Source organism: Hibiscus syriacus, unplaced genomic scaffold, assembly GCF_006381635.1.
Source record: "Hibiscus syriacus cultivar Baekdansim isolate YM2019G1 unplaced genomic scaffold, ASM638163v2 tig00110895_pilon, whole genome shotgun sequence".
Taxonomy (NCBI): Eukaryota; Viridiplantae; Streptophyta; class Magnoliopsida; order Malvales; family Malvaceae; genus Hibiscus; species Hibiscus syriacus.
In genome coordinates, this window is record NW_024062903.1 from 932158 (window position 1) to 949093 (window position 16936).

The window sequence follows — 16936 nt, forward strand, 5'->3', positions numbered from 1 at the left end:
GCTACAACACATGAGACTCCAAAGGAAATGAATATTCACCATATTTAACTATACATTATTCTACATCAAATTGATCCACCAAGGATCGACACAATTTCCTCCGAATTGGTTGATCCCTTACTCCGATTAAATATCCAACTCTCATTTCTTCCAGCACATTAACTTTATTCTTCTCCTCAAGGTGTTCAATTATGGAGTTCAATCTTTTTATGATGCACCTTGTCGACACTTCTTACATTTTTAAAAAATATATAATGTTATTGTTCTTATATATATTTTATCAAAGTATTTACAAGTTTAATATTTTTTTTCATGTTCTTTCCTCCAAGCTTTGTATTATTGTCTATTCTTTTTTGATCGTGTCAGGTAAGGTTCCTTCTCAACATCAGTCATCGACTTCCATTTCTCCAACACATCATGTTTCACCTAAAATTAAGCATAAACGTTTCTTAATCAATACATTAAAGCTAAATAATATTCAATGTCAATTTCATTTTACATACTGAACCGATGTGATTATCAACTTCCTTCATCCTTTGGCATTCAGTCATATTGTCAACATTTAAAATTTGTAATCAATTTAAAGTTCCTAAATACTTTAATCCAATTACCATTTCAACAATAATAACAAAAATACATTGATACTTATTAGAAGTACTTATATCCACCCAATGGTTACTTTCAATTTACTTCATTGTTCATATTATTAGACTCAATTTCAAAGTCATCTTTGCGAACAACAATTGCAAGATTCGTTAACTTCATTTTCCTTCATATATCAATTTACGCAAATCAAAATCAAATATTGGTTACATACACTTTATTCAATATACAAATATCGATAACTACTCTTATTGTAAAACGATTTCCTTCAAAATAATTTAAATGGCCAGTACTACAAGTATTGGTACATTTATACAACCTACAATATCATTTTATACATGTAATATTATATACAGATATCGATATTTATTTTCTACCAATAATATTACTTTCTAACTCTAATCGGTATCAAATCCTTATTGGCTTTGAAATCCCCAAACCAAACACATAAACCTTAATCCCTATTTCATTCAAACGAATGTAAATACTCTATACTACAAGTATCGTTACATTATACAACCTACAATATCATTTTCTACCTATAATATTTTATAAAAGTATTGATATTTATTATATACTTAGAATATCACTTTCTACCTGTAATCGATCTTAAATGCTTCTTTACTTCAAAAACCCCAAACACATAAAACTTATTTCCGATTACTGTAATAATCAAAGACTAAGGTTTTGACAACGTATTCGATTGCAACAACAAACAAACAACTTCACTTTAAAAACGCCTTCCTTCTGAAATGCAGCAACAATTACATTTCAATTTCAAAAACTACAGCCGTGTTCTATATATTTTCAGAGGAAATTTAGCTATGTCTTTGATATTTTAACCGAATATGTTATTTATATTTAATCGATACAATTACCCAAGTCTCAATACTTTTGTGTAAGTTGTCGATACTTTCGATATGTTTTCATTTTTTTCTTATAAAAGTATCGATAATATCTTACATATACTTATTAAAATATCGATACCTTCAACATACCCTGTAGTGTTTTACCGGTTTTATCATACTGAAATCGGTTTTGTCATATTTTTACCTGTTATATTGTTATGTATCGATACATGTTTATAAAATATAGATACTTTATAGGTGTTATTATTGTAATTCATTTAAATTCCTAAAGTATCGATAATATGATACTTATACTTATTAAAGTATCGATACCTTCAACATATCCGATAGATATTTACCGATTTTGTCATAATGAAACTGATTTTGTCATATTTTTACCTCTTATATTGTTATGTATCGATACAAACTTATAAAATATCAATACTTTATAGGCGCTATTATTGTAATTCTTTTAAATTCCTAAAGTATAGATAATATGATACTTATACTTATTACAGTATCGATACCTTCAATATATGCGATAGCGTTTTATCAGTTTTGTCATATTAAACCCGATTTTTTCATATTTTTACCTAATATATTGTTATGTATTAATACTTATTTGAATGGTATCAATACCTATCGACAAGCTAATTTTGCCGGTTGCCAAATTTTTAATTGCACTAAACAACCGACAACGTCATGTTCATCCCTCTCCCACGCCCTGCCACAGAGGGTCCCACTCTTACTCTCAGTATTGCCCTTTTCACCCATTATAAATCTGAATAATTCGTGTATTCCCATCCAATTTATCTTTGAAATTATAAATGATTTGATTTTTTTTATTTTAGATTAAACTCCGTCCCTGAAATGAGCAAGCAGAGAGTGAAAAGTACAATGAGTCCCGTTGATGCGACATACCTTTGCTTCATAATCCTTCCATGAAAACCTCAACTTTTCTTTAATAAACCACCTTTCTACAAACTAATAACCATTCCATTACAAGTTATGACTTGGAAAAAAATATATTTTGTTAGCTGAATGTAAGATTATTAGTAAAAATGTAAGATTACTAGATAATAGGATTACTGAGAATGTTGTATTTTGTGTTTGGTTGGTTTAGGAGATATGTAAGATTACCGTGTTTGGTTAAAGGAATAAAAGATTATTGGAATGTATATTTAACCAAATTGTCCTTATTATATATTTATTTTTTTAACAAGTTAGAAAATATTTATATATTTTCTTTAAAAAATTTAAATTCATAAAATTTATATAATTGTTTTTACAAAATTAAAAATATAAGAAGATTTAATGAAAGGATAAAATTTTATTTTAACCATTGACTTCATATAAAATTTTAATTATAGATTTTTTTTGTAAATCTAAAATAATTTAAATATAAATTTGTAATTTAACATTCGTAGAATTTTTATTATTTAACGACAGAAAAAAATATTTTTTTAAAAAAAATTAAGAGAATTTTAGTAAAAAACACTGGTAATCCAACAATATCTAAAAAAATAAAGATAATAATATTCTCAGTAATATACTCTAAAAAATAACTATTAATAATATTACGTTACCGAAAATAAAATTCTCGACTAACCAAATAAGAAATGCGAAAAATATAATATTTTATTCTCATAAAAATCCTACATTTCCTCTTCCAAACGTCCCCTCAGAGTGAAAAAAAAAGGATGTGTCCGCAGTAAGACTTGTTTGTCTTGTTGCGAAGAGTATAGTGAATGGTGATAAAAGAGGTTAACATGCACCGTTTTCTGCAGAACTCTCTGCCAACAACAGCCAACCACGCCAATGTCTTTGCCTTTCATTTGTTTTTTTGCTTTGGTACTCGATTCAACACTGTTCATATATATTTATATGTTGCGGGTAGTAGTAGAATTGCTGATTCAACAACCAATAGGTTATTCGAAAGAATCACTCGGCAGGACTTCTATATTATGTTTTTGTTTTATCAACTCCCCTGCTTTTCCCATTTCCTTCATATTTCATGTCATCTATTTCCCTATTCAATCACCTCTCTTTATTCATGTCTTCTCTTGTCACTGTCGACAACCCTAATCATAGTTACTTGTATAGCTCTGTACTCATTATTGAAGTTTTAATTTTGATGTTAAATTCTATTAAATGGACTAATTGATTAGATATAATATAAGTTTTGGGATTAAGCACTTATGCTTATAGGTTGTATGCGTTGTTGATGGTTACGAAAGGTTATAAATTTTTTTTAACAATATCTTATAAGTAACCCATACTATTCAAAGAATTAATTAAATTATTTTAATTTTAATGAATAATTAATATAGTTTCAATTTTTTAAATTTTACTCATAATAAAATTTAATAACATAAAAATCAAAAACTGTTATCTCACGTCACAAAGAATCAACATCATCCAAACGATTATCATATTTATAACAATTGAATTACTACGAGGACACGTTTGGTTTGTGAAAAAAGATTATTACTAATTGAAATAATATTTTTCAGAATTATATTCACGCATTTGGCTCACGAAAAAAGATTATTATCATGTAATAATTTATTATCAATTTGTTTTAACTTTTTTGATTAAAATGGTGGAATGCCATTACATCTAAATTCTAAGGTATTAGATAGTTCCTACCACTTTGGATAAGAATATATCCCTAGATAATGAATTCTTTTCATATGGATCTTTCTCCATTGTTGTTCTTAGTGTTTTATTTAAAATTATAAATGATTTAGTAAAATATTAATAAAATTGAGTAGTTAAAATTAGTTTATATTTTTAATATTTAATGAATAAATAACTTATAATTTTATGAGATGATAAATGATATTATCGTAAAAAGTTATAATTTTTTTAAAATAATATTAAATATTGAGTTGTTAAAAAATGGATCTTATATATTGAAAAATAACATCTTTGTTACTCGAGATCATAATATTATATTACATTATATTTCATATAAGCAAATATGATATTTATGAAAATTATTTAAAATAATAAGTTTGATATACTAATTATATTAATTATATGTTAAATTTATTTTTTTCTCAAAAGTTAGATAGTATGATGATTAAAGTATTTCTATGATTTTTCATTCAAATATTTATAATTTAATATTAAAATTTAACTTGTTAATAAAAATATATATCACAATGATAATTTGATAAAATATGCATGTAAATAATCGTATATCCTTTCAATCAGACAATATAATTTCACATTCCTGCTAAATAAATCAAACAAGATAATGTAACATTCCCATGATAATGTAATATAAAAATTCTCATGATAATATTACATCTTAATAATCTTATTTTTAAAGAATTCTCATGATAATATTACATTTTAATAATGTTATTTTATTTTTCGTAAACCAAAAGTTAATTTCAATTAAAACATTATTTTTAGGTAAGTTTACTCTAACAAGGGAATGAAAAAGAATTGAGCGTCAATCAATCAATTGGAAGGATACGGACAGACCCAACTCCAAAAGAAACAGAATTGGATAAAATAATTAGGTATTTTTACAGTTTTCTAAATTTTATATAATTTGAATAAAATAATAAAAACATATTAGTTAAAGGATCAAACACACGATTAATGGATTTATAATTATTTTATCATTTCGTATGTAAAATAACTTTTACAAATAGTTTTTTACATAAAATATTTATATTTTTAACATTAAATATATTTAATTCTAAATTACATTTTCATTTTCCAACGGTTTTTGTATGTAATATATAAATTATGTACAATTCTATCAAATCTTCATATTATGGGAATATTATTCTTAAATATATTCGAGGTCACTGACATCAAAACATAATAATAATAATTGTGTTGATTAAGTTAATATTTAGATGACATTTAAATAATTAACATTTTAATCGGTTAAATGAGGGGAATGAGTATGGTAGAGAATTAATTAGGGAAATTGGGTGAAATTACAGTGAAGGCTAAAGTTGCCGACGGCTAAAAAAAATAGCATAATGTTTAATAAAATAAAATAAAATGACGAATAAAATAGTCGACATTGGTCTCTAATACGAATAAAACAGTTGATATTTTAAAAATATGAATATCTTCCACATAAAAAGTATTTTGGATTTACAAATAAGCAATGTTTTTATGAATCTTCACAGCTGCTTTTGAAACGATGAAGGGTCGTTATTAATGGCGATTTGGCATTGTCAATACTGTATAGTATTTTATGTTGAAAAAATACCGTCTAATATTATAAATTAAAAGGTATAATTTGAATATTAGTAAAATAATTACTCTTTTGAATATGTGAAATTATCTATTTAACTTTAAATAGTAAAAGATATCTGATGTGAGTAAATCTTTCTTAGAAAGGAATATATATATATATATATTAAAAATAAAACTTAGAAAATAACTTTTTTGGACATGAATCAATTGAATATTTTGAATGATATCAAAAAAATTAGAAAGCTTTTGGAATAAACTATATATAAAATCATTGCTTAATTACATATATGATGTTTTAGTGGTCAATTTTTTATTTTTAAAACTTCAATGTGAAAAATAAAAATTTACCCATATATTAGTGATCATTTGTGTAGTTTACCCTTTTTGATTTTATAAATTCACTATAATACGTCAGTAAACTGTTAAAGGTTTAATTACAGTTACTCTCACTTACCACATCATAACTAAATAAAAATGAAAATGATCAAATCTTAATTAAATTGAAGATTTTTAAAATATAGTAATTAAAACATGAGTAATAAGAAAGTTGAGTTATTAAATTTGTAATTTACCCTATAAAATAATAGCGTGGGTTTTGACAAGCAACTGCACCTTTCTTCTGATAGTTTCCAAGTCAATGAACCAGCTATGGAACTCCATGTTACCGCCATTGGAGAAGCTCTGAGTTTGGCTCCACTGAGTCAGTAGGAATAATAACAAATTTTTGAAACGGCAGAGGTTCACTAAATAGTAAACTAACACAGTGTTAGCTGAAAAGCCCGGCGGTTGGGCAAACAAACACTTCCTCATTAATGTCACTTGACCCCTCCTCCCTTAAAACCCCGTGTCATCATTCATTTCCTTTCTTTTTCTCGAGAAACAAACAAGAATTCTTTTTGGTTTGCTAGCTTAAACCTCAAGATTAGCGTTGTTGTTGTTGTTGGTTTGTTTGGATTCAATACATGAAGTTGAATTCAATTTTCTTTTATCAGCTTAAATTATTAATTCTGGATTGGCGGTAACCAAGGAACAACATCGAATGCAAATATATTTTTATTTTTTATAGATAATAAATAAATATTCTTTTTATTTATCGAGTATTGAGTTACCTTTTTATGAACATTAAAATGTACATATTAGTGAAAGAGAGCTCTTTGATGGTAATGGTCAAACATCAGAAACTACCAGTTTTTCTTTTCTTTTTTCTCTTTTTATATTCTTGTAAATATTTTTTATTTATTTATTTTTAATTTTTTTAGAAAGAAGATGAGTAAGAGACTTAGCCTCCATTAATATTTTTTATTTATTTATTTTTAATTTTTTTAGAAAGAAGATGAGTAAGAGACTTAGCCTCCATTGAAGTTCATCAGCATCAGCTTCACATTATCAATGGAAGCTCAAGGAAGTGGATTATCAATCTTCTTGTTAGCTGTAATCTTGCTCTTGATCCAGTGCGCGGCGGCTCAGAAATTCCGGATAAGTTCTCCAATCGAACGGCGGGCATTGCTGGATCTCCGCGCATCTCTAGGTCTCCGAGGCAAAGATTGGCCCATAAAAGCGGACTCGTCGTGGCTCGGTTAATTCTTGATAACAATCTTGCTGGTTCGATTCCTGCTACATTGGGAAAGTTGAGGAATTTAAAAATTCTTGATCTTTCTGTTAATTCGCTCACTGGATTAATTCCTTGAAGCTTTGGGTTTTTTGGGAACATTGAAAGGCTTGAACTTGCTTCAAATTTCCTACCTGGGTCAATTCCACCTAGTTTAGGCTCTTTACAAGGTCTTCAAGTGTTTACTGTTTCAGATAATAATCTTTCTGGTTCAATTCCTGTTCAGTTTTGTAATCTTTCAAGGTTGGTTGAGCTTGATCTTAGTAAGAATTCTTTGTCTGGTTCAATGTCTGAGGAAATAAAGATGTTGAGGAGTTTAACAAAGATGATAATGGCGGATGCGGGTCGATTTGTTTTCGAGTCTTGTTGAGCTGCAAGTTGTGAATTTGAGTAGGAATAAGCTTGATGGTGTTCTGAATGCTGCAATTTGGTCAATGCCTAAATTGCAGTCCCTTGATGTATCAAACAACAATTTTACAGGTCCTTTTCCGGTTTTCGTTCTAATACTAGTTTTGCCACTGCTGCCGTGTTCAATCTGTCGAACAATTTCTTTTATGGAACTTTGAATTTTTCACTTGGGATGTTCAGATTCATTGATCTCTCTGGCAACTATTTTCAAGGCAAGGCTGTTAATGGCGTTGAAAGGAATGGTAGTATCGACAAGAATTGCCTTCAGGATACGAAACAAAGGTAGTGCGGATTTGAGTTGGTGGACTTGGTTTCATTGTAGTTTTGGTTCTGGTGCTTGTACTCATCTTGATATGTAATAAGGGCATTGGAAATCAAAGAGGAAGTGCGGATGTCGGGCCTGTTCCGGAAGGAGATAGTCCTCAACATCCGAAAGATCCTACAAACTTAGCTGGTTCTGGAGACCGATTTACATATGAGCAGTTGCTCCTCGCGACCAATAATTTCAGTGAGACGAATCTGATTAAGGAAGGGCTGCAAGGCCACTCCGGCGACCTATTTCGTGGTATCTTAGAAGGTGGGATCCCCGTGGTCATCAAAAGGATCAATATGAGTTCTTTAAAGAACGAATCTTACATGATGGAATTGGATTTATTTAGAAAGCTTTCTCACCCGAGTTCCATTCCGCTCCTGGGGCACTGCTTGGAGCATGAAAGTGACAAGCTTTTATTTTACAAATATATGCCAAATCGAGATTTAGCCAATTCCTTTTACGGGGCTAGCAATTCAGACGATGATAGCCTACAGTCGCTGGATTGGATTACAAGGTTAAAAGTAGCTACGGGAGCTGCTGAAGGCCTATTCCATTTGCACCATGAATGCAACCCTTCCCTTGTTCACAGGTATTTAGGAACACGCTTTTAGCAACTTCAATTCTCTTTTATGTGTAATAATAGTTAATAATCAATGCTTTTTGCTACTTCAGCTCTCTTTTAGTTACTCATGTTGCCTTTTTGTTAATCTTGTTTTTGTAACTTTTCACAATATGATTACCTTTTCAATAGCCTCAATTGTTTGCTATATTACGTTTGGTGGTTGAAGGGATGTTCAAGCAAACAGTATTCTTCTTGATGATAAATTCGAAGTGAGACTCGGAAGCTTGAGTGGAGTTCGGCCCCAGGAAGGAGATACACACCAAAATGTTCTCAGAAGATTGCTCTGGAAACTGCAGTAAGTATTATATGTCGCTCGTAGAAAATTGCTTGTATGGCCGTTCGCCTTGTAACGAAAGCCTTCGGTGTCATACTGCTGTGCAATCTACTTCAACATAGTTAATTCAACATTGATATTGCTGAAATAGGCAATGAATGAAAAGAGCTTAGCATATGTAACAAAACTTTAGAATCCCACCTTTTTTCTTCGTAGCGCCAGTAATACTTGTAGATCATTTGAATTATCCATTGATAACGTGTTCATCAAGTTTCTTTCTGTTATTTTATATATATTTTCTGTGCTATAATATGATTTTTTTTTCTTTCTGTGATGTGTAGGACCTCCGAGCGAGGCCCTTCGGGTTCAAGTGCGTAAAATTCGATCACATGGTTGTTAATAACCCTAGTTCTATATGTCAGCCTTGCTTGAATTGGTTCACTTGACTGAAATGTAAAGCACTTAATATCATTCACATGTTCAAAGATGACATCCATTACTTGTTCCCATTATTGAAGCTTGATAGTTTAAACTGTAGATTTTTCGGACCAACTGTTATCTCTGTTTATTTAGTGTTTTTCAGTTGCAGGTTGGAAAGAAAACTATAATGCTTATGTGTTTGGAAATGGACTGAATCTTATTTGACTAATTGTTAATTGTGCGTACGATGTGTACTGATTCAGGAAGGTATTACTCGAGCTTATAACAGGTAAGTTTGGCATTGGTAAAGCAGAAGATTAATCTACAAAGGAGTGGCTTGAGCAAACCCTGACTTGCATTAGTAAATACGAAAAGGAATTGGTGACTAAGATCATGGATCCATCCTTGATAGTAGAAGATGATCTATTAGAGGTGGTATGGGCCATGGCAATCGTGGCAACTGGCAAGGTCATGCCTTAACCCGAAGCCTTCTAAACGACTCTCGATGAAACATGTTCTTAAGGCATTGGAAAACCCTTTGAAAGTAGTAAGGGATGAGAGTTTCAGCTCCGGAAGGCTAAGAACAACATCGTCTAGTCGATCTTGGAGTTCAGCCTTATTTGGTAGTTGGCGACAGACCTCATCAGGAAGTGCCACCATTCCAGGCCACCAAAACAGAGGGTTTTAGTGGTTTTTGGCTGTCAGGTAGAGTAGGCTCCTATGGCAGTGAGGGAATTGAACACACTTATTCACGTAAAAAGTTGTCAAATGAAGTTTTCCCCAAACCAGAAACACAGGACACCGAGTCTTTAGACAAGAACTAGCCGAAAAGAATGTTTGCTGTTAACCCCAACTGTTTTAAGTGCCTGCTCAACCATTGTATTTCAACAGTTTTTTGTAGTTGTGCGCCCTTTGAGCTCTGAAGCTATTTTAAAGGGAAACTAGCAGTCAGCAGGCAATCCGATGTGATTGGCTCAATGAAATGGTGGAGCACAACCATGAAGAAGCAATTGAGAGCTCCGATTGTATCCAGCAAGATTCTTTCATATATTCAAAACTCAAAAGCTTGTTTGCTGTCAATTGTTACAAGCGGCAGAAAATTTTCATTGTAAATGGCAATTTCTCACATATCTGAACATGTAGAGTGCAAAATTGTAAAAGGTTATGTCAAAATGTTTACATTTTTTTCAGTAGCAAGTAAATTCCTAGCATAAACCACTTGCATCACAATAACTCCAGTCCATTAAAAGAACATTGAAAGATTAATTATTCAAAAGAGATGAATACCCAAAAAAACTGAAACAAGAACCATGTGATAATCAAAACATGGGAGAGTAAAACTCATGGTTCTTTTAATTTGCATCTCCGAAAATCCTCATACAATTGATAGTCAAATATCCAAGATCATCACGGAACACACAACCTTGATTCCCTAAATAAACTATGGAGCAAACCTTATGTGGCCATCTTCGGCTCTCCTGCAGCATCAGTTGCATAAAGAGGGTGAAGGACATGTCCTTCCTTGGGCTCAATATGTACCCATTTGCGCCCGCTAAGCTTATGTGTCTCAAATTTCACACAACCTTCCTTGAGAGCATAGAGGGTGTGATCTTTACCGATCCCGACATAGTTTCCGGGATGGAACCGAGTTCCTCGCTGGCGAACTATAATGTTTCCAGGAATCACCCTCTGCCACAATAATGTCAACAATAGTATAATATCATATCATATTAATATCTACTATTACTAAAATTTGAAGCATTTGAATCTGGATCACCCACTGACCTCACCGCCAAACTTCTTCACCCCAAGATTCTTGGGTTTTGAGTCTCTTCCATTCTTAGTTGATCCAGCAGTTTTTTTACTAGCCCACCTCTTAAGCATCAAACTTAAGCTGGATGAAGACTCATCTAAGCCACAAAAAATGGAAAATCATTTCATGAAATTAGCTGAAAAGAACTCACAAAATACTAAAAGCGAACAAGACAACCCATTTCATTGAAGAATACCCGTGATTGTGCCGTACACAGGAGCGCTGGTAACAAGCTCCTTCACGCTTAACCTTTTGCAGAACGTCGTTGCAATGTTAAACATATCTGATATTTGCAATTCAGATACACCGGGTAGAAAAATCAGATAAATATGTTTTCATCAAATGTTAAGAAGAGAGAAAATAAATTGCCTAATTACTTAAGAACACAAAAGCCATGAATTGGTCAAAGAGAATAGTGGGGGGCGGGGGAAACTAGGGAGTGTTTTCAGTAGTTATAAAGGGTTGTACCAGTACCGAAATGTGAAAGATTGGATCGTCCAATTGATCAATCTGGGGATTAGGTTATTCTCCTATCTTTTTTCTAGGGTTTTACTTCCCGTTCTATCACGAGCTTCGCCTTTTCCAGACCGGATCTTGACTCTTGTAGTTAGCGACTCATTTATTCTAGGCTAAACTGCATATTTAACCACTCATCTAGTTTTGTAATTTTCTTTTGGTAATCAACTATTACTTTTCTCAAAATTATATTTTTATATTACGTTTAGTTTCTATTTTAGTGATGAACGGCAGATGCTGATGGGAATATATATATTTTTAAAATTTATCTCTTTTAAAATTATATTTAATGTTGAGCTCATCAGGTAATTTTATATGTTAGTATGTGTAATGTTTAAGAAATATTTTAAACAGATATTATTTTATGATCACCTTAGACTATTTTAAAAGAAATTATATCTAATATAACATTTAGTTTTTGTTTTGGCGATGAATGGTATGAAATTAGTGAGAATATGGTGAAACGCTTGACTATGGTGTGTTGTGTATTTAGTTATGGCGATGATTAGAAGAACGTTGATCGATGAAAACACATACGAAAAGAGATTTTCTTTTTTAGCTAAACTATCTATTTAGTTATTCTCACACACACACACACACATATATATATATATATATATATATATATTTGGTCATTAACTTTTATTTTTTTCAAAATCATATATAATGTTATATTTAGTTGTGACGATGATTAGAAGAAAGTTGATTGATAATAACATATACAAAAAATGATTTTCAGTTGTAAATTTGAAAGAAGACTTTAGAATATTTTTAAAGAAAAAGATTATAGCGTGTCACGTTAATTTTTTTTATGGTAACTAATAAAAATAATTGTAATGGAAATGAATTAAATATTCAATAATTGTATTATAAATTTTAAAATATTTGACCAAAATGAAAGCACTCTATGAAATCAGGGACGATTATGTAGTTTATACTCATTTTTAGTATAAAGTTCATCAAGTTTAATCGACTCGTGAAGGCCGTTAAAATTATCCGTTTACTTGAAAGTACAGTAGTCCTTACTGCATCAGCGATGCCGCCACCTATGGTCCGCATTATCTCTAGCGCCTCCGTGTCAACCGTCGCCGGTCTCCCGCCAATTCTTCCTAAACCTTCCATTTCAATTCAAAAGCTCCCCGTCAACCCCAATCAAGAGACTCGACAGAAACTGCAACGCCATCTTCAAAATCAAATCCAATTCTCCCGCAGAGACGCTTCTTTTCTCTCCTCAATCTCTCTTCTTACTTCTCTCTTTCATCCCTCTCAAGCTTCTGCCTTCTCCATTGGAATTTGTGAGCAATTCTCACTTTCTTTTGTTTATTGATTTTTTTCTTCTTTTATTAACTGCTGTTTTGAGTGTTTATTGCTATTCGCAGCAGGACCAAAGGATTGGCTTAAAGAGCAAAAGAGGAAGTCTTCGAAATTCCTGTTGGCCCCAATCGATGCTTCTCGACAAAACCTTCGTTCCGCTTATCTTTTGCTCAGTACATCACATTTCTGTTTATCGTCCCTTTTCTCCTGTAATTATGTGAATGTGTTTGTTGTGTTTCTTTGACTAATTTTGGTCGTTTTGATACTTTTGAGAATAGCGGACAAGGAATCAACTAATTCGAGTAAGGATTTAGAGGATGTTCAAAAGCTCTTGACATCTGCCGCTAGGGATTGTGTTGTACAAGAGAGGAATTCCTTTGTTGCATTTCAAGCCAACACCGGAGTCGAGGTTTGTTCTTGTTCTTAGAATGAAAATCGAAATTTCTTACGCATCCATTGATTCTTAGTGAAATTTTTTTAGGCTTTTTGTTCACTAAAATGTGAAGTTAAAACAAAATCAGAGAGGTGGAAATGAATTCCCCACTTTGGGTTATAATTTAGTAGTTCGAATTTCTATAATTGACAGGTTTGCACATTCCGTTTGATTGTGAATAATGCTTCTTCTTTGCTTGAGAAGAAGAATCCTGTTAAGCTGGAAGCTGAAGCTATGCTAGATGATCTTATAAGGTATCTGCTTTATGGTCCTTTTAAGCTTGATTAATTTTTAGCTTCAATTCTGGCTGTTGATTTGCTATAAATATTGAAGGAAATGACGACAAAGTTTCTTTCTCTGCATACACTGCAGCATGTTTTGCTTTTTGGGTGATTGTTGGAAGAACTAGATATCAAGATTATTTTAAAGCACTTTGGGTCATTTTCCTTGGGTCTCCCTAAGATCCCAATGCCTTTTTTGACTCAGAATTATCCCCCTTCAAGTGTTTTCCTGTCAAGCGCAAATTTGTTTTACTGCCGTCATTCTTTAACATCCATAGTTTGTTGATGCTTATTGTTATTTCTTCGGCAGCTTGTTGACCTCACTTAATATTTTGGCAAAGGAATATCTTTCTCTGCATGCATTGTAGCCTGTTTTGCTTTTTGGGTGGTTTTGGAAGAACATGGATATCCAGATAAACTTTAAGCACTTTTTTATCATTTCCTCAAGTCTTCCTAAGATCCAATGCCTGCCAGATGCCTATTGTTATTCTTCTTTCTTGGCAGCTAATTTACCTTCATAGTTTGGCCAACGATGATGTTCTTTCTCTGCATTCATTGTAGCATGTTTCTTTTTTGGGTGTTTGTTGGAAGAACATTGATATCCATATAATTTTGAAGTATTTCTAATAATTTTCCTTAGGTCACCCTAAGATCCAATGCATGTTGGATTCAAAATTATCCCACCGTAATTTGTTTTCCTGCTTACGTTGTTAATTATTATTGTTATTTTTCTTTCATTTGCAGCTCATTTACCTCACTTAATAGTTTGGCAAGCGAAAGGGATATTCAAGTTGCTTCCAACAGGTATTCTTTCGCAATACTCTTTCATGCAGAGTTTTGATTTATGGCATGTTTTAATTATACGCCCGCTCACATATTCAAAACTACCAGGCCTACTTTTACCGTCACCTGATAACGCAGTTGTCAACTACTTGTATTTCTTTCTTTCCACAGACAAAGGGTTGCAGATGCACTCAACGATACCTTAACTTCTCTTGACAAATTTGAGCAAGGGGTTAAGGACTGCCTGGAAGTATGACAATGGCAGCTTCCGTTAGGAACTGTAAATTTATGGTGCTATGTTACGCCCGGTGATTCTGCAGAAGCTTTCGTACTTTGGACCTGGTGGAGAATGGAAGACTGTAAGAAATGCATATGTTAATTTGATCTTTGTTGTAAATTTTGTTCATTTTTCCAAATTCTCATGTGTTTGTTTCATTGTTCCAGCACTCATTGAGCATTTCATTGCTAGAAATCTAATGATATGACAGGGAGGACCTGGAGGGCGAGTTGGAGGACCGACTTTTAAAAAAAATTAAATTCTTTTTATATTTTACATATTTTTTATATTTTCTATTAAAAATTTATTTTCATCCCTTAAAATTTTATAACTTCGTAACCCTTAACATAAAATTCTATGTCACTAGGGACGAGCAAATTCTCCAAATTCATGTTATTTACATCGGTAACAACTAAGTAATCGTACCGTGCTAAATCAATATCGCTCTCTTGTTATAATTTTGGATAAACTATTCCAACTATCACTTTTTTTTTTCCATTTATCACTTAACTGTTTTTTATTTCAAAATCGTACTTAACTTTACGGTTTGATTTTATTTGGGTCATCCGTCATTAAGAAAAATAAAATTATTAATGTGACATTTAAAAAAAAAATCAATGATGACATGAGATTACCTTATGGTGACACATCAGTAAGTAGACGATTGTAATGAAACAAAAACACAATGTTAGGTATAATTGTGAAACAAAAAAAATAGTTAGGTGACAATAACAGAACAAAAGTGATAGTTGAGGTATTAAATGTGTAGTTTAACCATTTAATTTTTCAAACATTAGTGATTAAAATGTAACTTTATTAAAATATTAGAGACTATTTTTTAATTTTTCCCAAAATAATATTTGCTTTTCAAAATAAAGTTTGATTTAAATTAGGGTAAACTAGACGAATGATCACTAAAGTTTGAGTAAGTTTTGTTTTCCCCACCAAATTTTCAAAAGTTACAGATAAATCACTAATGTTATTGATTTGTAACAAATGGTCACTCAACGTTAACAGTCGTTAGCGGGATGAACAGAATGCTGATGTGGCACATTAATAATATGATTTGGCACTATTTTTTCCACGTAAGATAGTTGTATGTCTTCTTCTACCCTTCCATAGTAACTGTTTTCAAATCCACAAAAGCTAAACCATTATAATAAGCCATCTTCTTTTCTCAGCATTTAAAGGACCACACCAAACACCTAGAATCAACTTCTTCCTTCTTTTTTCATACATATATAACAATTCTTGACGAGGAGGTTGAGAAGAAAAGGGGGAGAGAGATCGAAAAATTGCCACCGGAGCAGTTGCAACTTCGATGTGTCCTGAATGAATCATATTGATGCAAGAAATGGATGTAGAGTGCCGCCCATATCATCACAACTGTAGCTGTGCTTTACATAGCTTAAAAGGTAGTGTTTACTCATCTTTTTATCTTTGCAGATTCAATCTCATCAAAAAGGTGTTTTCCCTGTCTTTTTCAAACAATTGAAGAAAATCTTTTTTATGATTTCAAAGAGGTGCATGCATGGTTGCACCATAATACTGACGTTGATGATAAAATAAGTTCTCTTTATTGTATTTCTCTACTCTTGGCTTTTCTAGATCTTTGTTTTCTTCCTCCATCTCAACGCTAACAACCATTTGTGGGGGTGACTATTCGTGTGGAGAAAACAATGCCTAAACTTTAGTGGATGAAGAAAAACTTCATGCCAATAAGACTAGATGCCTAAACTGAAATTTGACTAGATATATCATTGCCTTCTTCCACCATTTCACCGTCACGATGAACGCATGCACTCCTTATAACACTAAAGCCCGCCAAAAAGAAAAAAATAGGAAATAATAAATTCCAAAAATGGTCTCATCCTCGCTCTCCACACACCTAACCCTTCTGGCTCTCTTATTTGCCTCCATTTTACTTCCTTTATAAGTCTCACCATCGCCTCAAACAACTCCCTTTAGACCTTAACCCTAGAAAATGTAATTTTTTCTTCATTACCCGAACATGAACATATAAAACACTAGCCCAACTTCTCCTTAAAGCCTTTTCCTCCAATAACATTCCTTTCGAGCTCGTCGATCACCAAAATAACGACCCCGAAGATCTCCCTAAAGAATCTCTAATCATTATCATTGCTTTCATATAGGAAGATGAGGTTGTATATGAACATGCACATTCATGATGT

At 31.9% G+C, this 16936-nt stretch overlaps 2 protein-coding genes and 1 pseudogene across 3 annotated transcripts; 2 read left to right on the forward strand and 1 right to left on the reverse strand.

Annotated features, from left to right (window-relative positions):
• The first annotated feature begins 7018 nt into the window (after positions 1–7018).
• On the forward strand, positions 7019–9482 carry LOC120146135 (annotated as a pseudogene).
• A 304-nt stretch (positions 9483–9786) lies between these two features.
• On the forward strand, positions 9787–14830 carry LOC120146136. Of its 2 annotated transcripts, XM_039159792.1 has the most exons (7): positions 9787–9795; positions 12676–12951; positions 13036–13143; positions 13249–13379; positions 13557–13657; positions 14429–14488; positions 14639–14830. In XM_039159792.1, the coding sequence occupies exons 2-7, from the start codon at positions 12693–12695 to the stop codon at positions 14721–14723; spliced, it is 744 nt and encodes a 247-aa protein (XP_039015723.1). In that variant the 5' UTR covers positions 9787–9795; positions 12676–12692; the 3' UTR covers positions 14724–14830. The 2 variants fall into 2 exon arrangements, with proteins under 2 accessions (XP_039015723.1, XP_039015722.1); XM_039159791.1 differs by lacking the exon at positions 9787–9795 and having other exon boundaries at positions 12634–12951.
• LOC120146137 (50S ribosomal protein L27-like) lies at positions 10684–11717 on the reverse strand. Its single transcript, XM_039159793.1, has 4 exons — positions 11615–11717; positions 11337–11423; positions 11113–11237; positions 10684–11016 (listed from the first exon to the last, which is right to left on the reverse strand). The coding sequence occupies exons 2-4, from the start codon at positions 11419–11421 to the stop codon at positions 10783–10785; spliced, it is 444 nt and encodes a 147-aa protein (XP_039015724.1). The 5' UTR covers positions 11422–11423; positions 11615–11717; the 3' UTR covers positions 10684–10782.
• Positions 14831–16936: the final 2106 nt, after the last annotated feature.